The sequence below is a fragment of the Portunus trituberculatus genome, chromosome 2, assembly GCF_017591435.1.
Source record: "Portunus trituberculatus isolate SZX2019 chromosome 2, ASM1759143v1, whole genome shotgun sequence".
In the NCBI taxonomy this organism is placed as follows: Eukaryota; Metazoa; Arthropoda; class Malacostraca; order Decapoda; family Portunidae; genus Portunus; species Portunus trituberculatus.
In genome coordinates, this window is record NC_059256.1 from 2,813,219 (window position 1) to 2,820,718 (window position 7,500).

The 7,500-nt window shown below is 39.1% G+C and overlaps 1 protein-coding gene across 1 annotated transcript in view; it reads left to right on the forward strand.

The window, feature by feature from the left end:
* LOC123502503 (KAT8 regulatory NSL complex subunit 3-like) overlaps positions 1-7,500 on the forward strand; it is a 34,527-nt gene that overhangs the window by 21,578 nt on the left and 5,449 nt on the right. Inside the window, 2 exon segments of the mRNA XM_045251628.1 lie at positions 3,785-3,989; positions 5,628-5,710. Of these exon segments, the coding sequence (XP_045107563.1) occupies positions 3,785-3,989; positions 5,628-5,710 (288 nt within the window).

Consider the following 7,500-nt stretch of genomic DNA (forward strand, 5'->3'; position numbering starts at 1 on the left):
TCCCGACACAAGGCCATGTCCTTCTGATGGCCTCTTACCTGGCTCCACTAGTCCCGTCAAGGTTGCCCACAGGATGCAGTGTGTAGGATACAGAGGCGTAGGATTTCCAGGTTGCATGCGGCTGGGGGGTGTAAATCCAGTGGTGCGATTTAGATAATGAGAGAAAACAAACATACGATTAAAATGTGTTTGTTTGGAATTATTGTCATTAAGTTGAAGTGGTGTTTTGAAATGTTTGTTTAGAAGTTTTTGACGAGTACGTGGAAAAAAAAAAGCTTTAATGAGACAAATTAAGGAAATAAATTGACTTATACGCCAACTGGACAGCCCAAGACAAGTTACGGACCACGCTGGACCGGGTTACGGAACTCAAACGGAAGGGGCAGAAAGACACGAACCAGGGATGCGGACCGGTCTTAATATTCGTCAAATTACGCCAAATATTGAGAAACAAAAGGGGATGGTTTGAATAATGCGTTAAATAGTACGTTTGTATTTATTTTCATGTTTTTGATGTTTTAGAACGTTTTAATATAGGAAAAAAAACGCGAATTTTTATTGTATTATCCAAATGAATTTCGGATAATGTGCTTTCGGATAATTGGAACAAGGGGATGGTTTAAATAATGCGTTAAATAGTACGTTTGTATTTATTTTCATGTTTTTAATGTTTTAGAACGTTTTAATATTGAAAAAAAAACGCGAATTTTTATTGCATTATCCAAATCGATTTCGGATAATTGGAACAAGGGGATGGTTTAAATAATGCGTTAAATAGTACGTATGTGTTTATTTTCATTTATTTTCATGTTTTTTTAATGTTTTATATGAAAAAATTTAATATAAAAATGCGTCTGTCTTGGTACTGAAGGGGTTACGTTGAATAAATTGCGTTTTGCTTCTCAACACAAAAATAAGCCACGTTTTTTGAGGTTTGTGTTTGTTTTGCTTCTCAACACAAAAATAAGCCATGTTTTTTGAGGTTTGCGTTTGTTTTGCTTCTCAACACAAAAATAAGCCACGTTTTTTGAGGTTTGTGTTTGTTTTGCTTCTCAACACAAAAATAAGACACGTTTTATGAGTTCTGCGTTTGTTTTGCTTCTCAACACAAAAATAAGCCACGTTTTTTGAGTTTTGTGTTTGTTTTGCTTCTCAACACAAAAATAAGCCAGTGTTTTTGAGATTTGCGTTTGTTTTGCTTCTCAACACAAAAATAAGCCAAGTATTTTGAGTTTCGTTGAATAGAAATGATGTTAGTAAGACTCGCGTTAATTGAGAGTTGACTACGCGGTGTTTGGCGACGCTCGTGTTGTCTTGAGCAGCAAAACAAACGTAAAACAAACGCAAAGGAAACAAAACATGCTGGGAAAGTGTAAAATAATGTCTAGTTAGAGAGAGAGAGAGAGAGAGAGAGAGAGAGAGAGAGAGAGAGAGAGAGAGAGAGAGAGAGAAGTAAGCAAAAAGAAAACGAGATTAACACAAACGTAAAGAAAACAAAGCAAGGTCAAAACAAACGTGACTTAATAAAAAAAGCGTCAATTTTAAAACGACAAAGCAAGCATAAACAAACAAAACAAACGTGACTTAATTGAAAAAAAAAACGTCAATTTTAAAACGACAAAGCAAGCGTAAACAAACAAAACAAACGTGACTTAATTAAAAAAAGCGTCAATTTTAAAACGACAAAGCAAGCGTAAACAAACAAAACAAACGTGACTTAATAAAAAAAACGTCAATTTTTAAACGACAAAGCAAGCGTAAACAAACAAAACAAACGTGACTTAATTAAAAAAAAACGTCAATTTTAAAACGACAAGGCAAGCGTAAACAAACAAAACAAACGTGACTTATAAAAAAAACATCAATTTTAAAACGACAAAGCAAGCGTAAACAAACAAAACAAATAGGTAGAGAAAATGAATAAAAAAAGCAAATTAAAACGAAAACAAACAAGGAAAGTAAGACAAACGGGAAACTTAATTAAAAAAATGAAAAAATATACCAAAAATTGAAAGAAAATGAAAAAAATAAAAAAATAAAAATGTGAATAGAAAAAAAAATCAAATAAATAAATAAATAAATAAAATGGAAAAAAAAGTCAAATTAGAACCAAAACTAACATTGAAAAAAAAAAACTAAGATTGAATAAAAGAATAAAATATGAAAAAAATAAATAAATAAAACAGTCAAATTAGAACCCAAAACAACAAAAATGTTAAAAAAAGTCAAATTAGAATCCAAAACAAACAAAAAAAAACACAAAAACAAGGAAAAGTCAAATTAGAACCCCCCAAAAAATGCAAAAACAACAAAAAAGTCAAATTAGAACCCAAAACAACAAGAACAAAACCACAAAACAACAAAAGTCAAATTAGAACCCAAAACAACAAAAACAAAACCACAGAAACAAGAAAAAAAGTCAAATTAGAACCCAAAACAAACCCCCCCAAAAAAGTCAAATTAGAACCCCAAAAAAAACAAAAAAGTCAAATTAGAACCCCCCAAAAAAAAAAAAGTCAAATTAGAACCCCCAAAAAAAAAAGTCAAATTAGAACCCCCCAAAAAAACAAAAAAAAGTCAAATTAGAACCCCCCCAAAAAAACAAAAAATTCAAATTAGAACCCAAAACAAACCAAAAAGTCAAATTAGAACCCCAAAAAACAAAAAAACACAAAAACAAGAAAAGTCAAATTAGAACCCCAAAAAAAACAAAAAAACACCACAAAAACAAGAAAAGTCAAATTAGAACCCCAAATAAAACACAAAAAAACACAAAAACAAGAAAAAGTCAAATTAGAACCCCCCAAAAAACTAGTCAAATTAGAACCCCCCCAAAAAAACCACAAAAACAAGAAAAAAGTCAAATTAGAACCCCCAAAAAACAAAAAAAACAAAAACAAGAAAAAATCAAATTAGAACCCCAAAAAAACAAAAAAAGTCAAATTAGAACCCAAAACAAACAAAAAAGTCAAATTAGAACCCCAAAACAAACAAAAACCCACAAAAACAAGAAAAGTCAAATTAGAACCCCAAATAAAACACAAAAACACAAAACAAGAAAAAGTCAAATTAGAACCCCCGAAAAAACAAAAAAACACCACAAAAACAAGAAAAAGTCAAATTAGAACCCCCGAAAAAACAAAAAAAAGTCAAATTAGCACCCAAAACAACAAAAAAGTCAAATTAGAACCCAAAAAACAAAAACACCACAAAAACAAGAAAAGTCAAATTAGAACCCCAAAAAAACAAATAAAGTCAAATTAGAAACCAAAAAAAACAAAAAGTCAAATTAGCACCCAAAAAAAACAAAAAAACACCACAAAAACAAGAAAAGTCAAATTAGAACCCCAAATAAAACACAAAAAAACACAAAAACAAGAAAAAAGTCAAATTAGAACCCCGAAAAACAAAAACACCACAAAACAAGAAAAGTCAAATTAGAACCCCGAAAAAACAAAAAAGTCAAATTAGCACCCAAAACAAAAGTCAAATTAGAACCCAAAAACAAAAACACCACAAAAACAAGAAAAAGTCAAATTAGAACCCAAAAAACAAAAGTCAAATTAGCACCCAAAAAAAACAAAAAAACACCACAAAAACAAGAAAAGTCAAATTAGAACCCCAAATAAAACACAAAAAAACACAAAAACAAGAAAAAAGTCAAATTAGAACCCCAAAAAAAACAAAAAAGTCAAATTAGAACCCCAAAAACACACACAAAAAAAAAAAATAGGAAAAAAAAAAATAAATAAAATCAATAAATCAACACCATTATCATTAACAGGACAAAGGTGGTTCCAGCAACACCACCACCACCACCACCACAGCCACCACCACCACCACCACCACAGCCACAGCCTACCACACCCTCACCACAATACCACTGGGGTCCATCGCTCCTCTCTCGCGCCACACCTACCACTGTAACCTGCTGCTCCACGCCACCACCACCACCACCACCACCACCACCACCACCACATCAGCAGAAGGTGTGGTAGAAAGCCCCGTCGCCACACCCCCAGCAGCGTCTCACCACAGGGCAGGGCGGGGCGAAAGAGGGAGTTTTTCCGGGGCATTGTGTGGTGAGAGTGGTAGTTTTTCCGGGGCAAGGCGGGGTGAGAGTGGCAGTTCCGGGGCAAGGCGGGGTGAGAGTGGTAGTTTTTCCGGGGCATTGTGTGGTGAGAGTGGCAGTTTCTCCGGGGCATTGTGTGGTGAGAGTGGTAGTTTCTCCGGGGCAAGGCGGGGTGAGAGTGGTAGTTTTTCCGGGGCATTGTGTGGTGAGAGTGGCAGTTCCGGGGCAAGGCGGGGTGAGAGTGACTGTTTTTCCGGGGCATTGTGTGGTGAGAGAGACAGTTTTTCCGGGGCATTGTGTGGTGAGAGTGGTAGTTTCTCCGGGGCAAGGCGGGGTGAGAGAGACAGTTTTTCCGGGGCATTGTGTGGTGAAGGTGGTAGTTTCTCCGGGGCAAGGCGGGGTGAGAGTGGCAGTTTCTCCGGGGCATTGTGTGGTGAAGGTGGTAGTTTCTCCGGGGCAAGGCGGGGTGAGAGTGGCAGTTCCGGGGCAAGGCGGGGTGAGAGAGACAGTTTTTCCGGGGCATTGTGTGGTGAGAGTGGTAGTTTCTCGGGGCAAGGCAGGGGTGAGAGAGACAGTTTTTCCGGGGCATTGTGTGGTGAGAGTGGCAGTTTCTCCGGGGCAAGGCTGGGTGAGAGTGGCAGTTGTTCCGGGGCATTGTGTGGTGAGAGTGGTAGTTTCTCCGGGGCAAGGCGGGGTGAGAGAGACTGTTTTTCCGGGGCATTGTGTGGTGAGAGTGGTAGTTTCTCCGGGGCAAGGCGGGGTGAAAGTGACAGTTTTTCCGGGGCATTGTGTGGTGAGTGGTAGTTTCTCCGGGGCAAGGCGGGGTGAGAGTGGCAGTTGTTCCGGGGCGGGGAAGGGTGAAAGAAACTGTTTTTCCGGGGCACATTGGGGCAAAAATGACTGTTTAGCATTGTCTACTGCAAATCTAAGTCTTTCCGGGGCAGAGCGGGGCAGAAAAGACTGTTTACCATTGTCTACTGCAAATATTGGGGGCTTTTCCGGGGTGGGGCGGGGCTACATAGATTCTACAGCTCTATCTTCCCCAGTGCCCCGTGGTGAACCCAAAAACCGGGGCAGGGTGATGGAAATGCTATACCACAGTCATGCCCCGATGCCCCGAGTGAGAGCAGACCGGGGCGGGGTACTACTGGTGGTATAATATTATCCACCCTGCCTGAAGGTATCAACGGGGCACCAGGCCGGGGCGATAGTGAGTCAGTAGCATTTTCTTCACCCCCTGCCCCACTCGCCCTGCCCCAGGACAAAGGGAACCATATAGAGGTAGACAAGTCAACGGGGCAGAGTTACTGGGTCTTAGGTGCCCCAGAATCTGCCCCATGTAACCTCAGAACTGCAGAAATCCTGTCTCGGGTCCATAGCTTGGCGGGGCAGGGCATTCTGGGTGATTCGGGGATGGATACAAGGGGGTGTTTAAATTCCGGGGTAATTTTGGGGGAAATAGATCATTTTGGGGGTAAACCGGGGCGGGGCATGGGTAGTGATAATGTGAACTCCGACTGCCCCGTTTTTGTTAATAATGACCCCGATTATTCAGCAGATGCCCCGGACACCCCGAAAGGGTCGCCCCGCAAGGACCCCAGCCCCCGGGGAAGCCCCATTCTGCGGCAGAGACTCAGTGTAAGTGACTCCGGGGCATTTCGGGGTGCCCCGTTTGACACCTTACCTTTTCCCCCCACAGAGATGCATGTTGGGGCAGAGCGGGGCTTTTTGCTTGGTGACGGGGCAGTAGGAGAAACGGGGCATGAAGTTGTCTTTACTGGGGCAGTGACCGGGGTGGGGTGGACACCACAACACTCCGGGGCAAACTTTGGTGGTGACATACCCGACTCTGCACCACCACAAGCTTTACCAGTGAGCGGGGCGGAGCGGGGCATTCACACCAAGCCTGCCCCGGTGGAGAGAAATGCATACAAGCATGTCGGGGCAAACTGGGGCAAAGATATACCCTTAGTCGACTTGACGGGTGAAAGGAACAGCGGGCGGGGGCCGGGTCACTAGCTAAGCGGGGCAGGGTGAAGAGTGAATGGGTGCATATATATCGGGGCACCCCGGACTCAAACCGGGGCTCATTTAGAACCTTCATTGAATATATGGATAAAGATTCATGCAGTGGAAAAATTTCTACCCCGCGGGGCATCCATCGGGGCCGCCATGTCCACAAGTCTGGGTTTTGGCCCCGCCCTGTGATGCAGCAAAGTTGTAAGGCCCAGTGTGACCTGTGGCCTGGGGCGGGGCTGGCTTGTGTGCCCCGCCATGCCCCAGATTGCTGAATGGGCGTGGATTGGGTAGCTTTTCAGGGCTTTTTGGGGCGGGGCGTTCACACACACACACACACACACACACACAGAGAGAGAGAGAGTTTGTTTTGACTGAAGGCAAAGAAAACTGTCTTTATTTCCACAAAATCTTAAGAATTTATTTTGTTCGTAAAGAAAAGAAGAAAATTTTTGTAGCGTTTCCTGAGAGAAGAGAAAATATTGTCTTCATTATTGACAAAGAAAATGAGTTTGTTTTGCCATCAAGAAAAGGGAAAAAGAAAAAAAGAAGAAAATTTTGTCTTTAATGGAGAAAAATGAAAAATTGTCTTAATGAGTTTGTTTTGTCATAAAGAAAAAGAAAAAATTGTCTTTAAAACAGAAAAAACAGAAAATAAGTTTGTTTTGCCATCAAGTAAAGGGAAAAAGATTGAAAAAAGAAGAAAATTTTGTCTTTATATGGAGAAAATGAAGAAAATTGTCTTAATGGAGAAAAATAAAGAAAATGAGTTTGTTTTGTCATAAAGAAAAAGATAAGAATGTCTTTAATGGAGAAAATGAAGAAAATAAATTGTCTTTAAAACAAAAAAATAAAGAAAATAAGTTTGTTTTGATTTAAAGAAAAGTAAAAAGATGAAAAAAAGAAGAAAATTTTGTCTTTAATGGAGAAAAATGAAGAAAATTGTCTTAAAACAGGAAAAAACAAAGAAAATAAGTTTGTTTTGATTTAAAGAAAAGTAAAAAGAGAAGGAATTTTTTTGTCTATCAAAGAAAATGAAAAAGAAAATTGTCTTTGTAGTAGAAAAAATAAAATAATTTCTTTTGCCATCAAGAAAATTAAGAAAATGTCTTTATCTGAGAAAATGAGAAAAAAATTGTCTTAAATAGTATTGTATTGTTTTGACGGCACAGAAAGAAAATTGTTTTGTCCGAAAGTTTAAAAATTGTCTTAGATTTATTGAAGAAAAAGATAAATTTGTGTTGTTTTGATGGCACGGCAAGAAAATTAATTGTTTTGTCCGTAAGTTTAAAAATTCTTACACTTATTGAAGAAAAAGATAAATTTGTGTTGTTTTGATGGTACGGTAAGAAAATTAATTGTTTAAAAATTGTCTTAGATTTATTGAAGAAAAAGATAAATTTGTGTTGTTT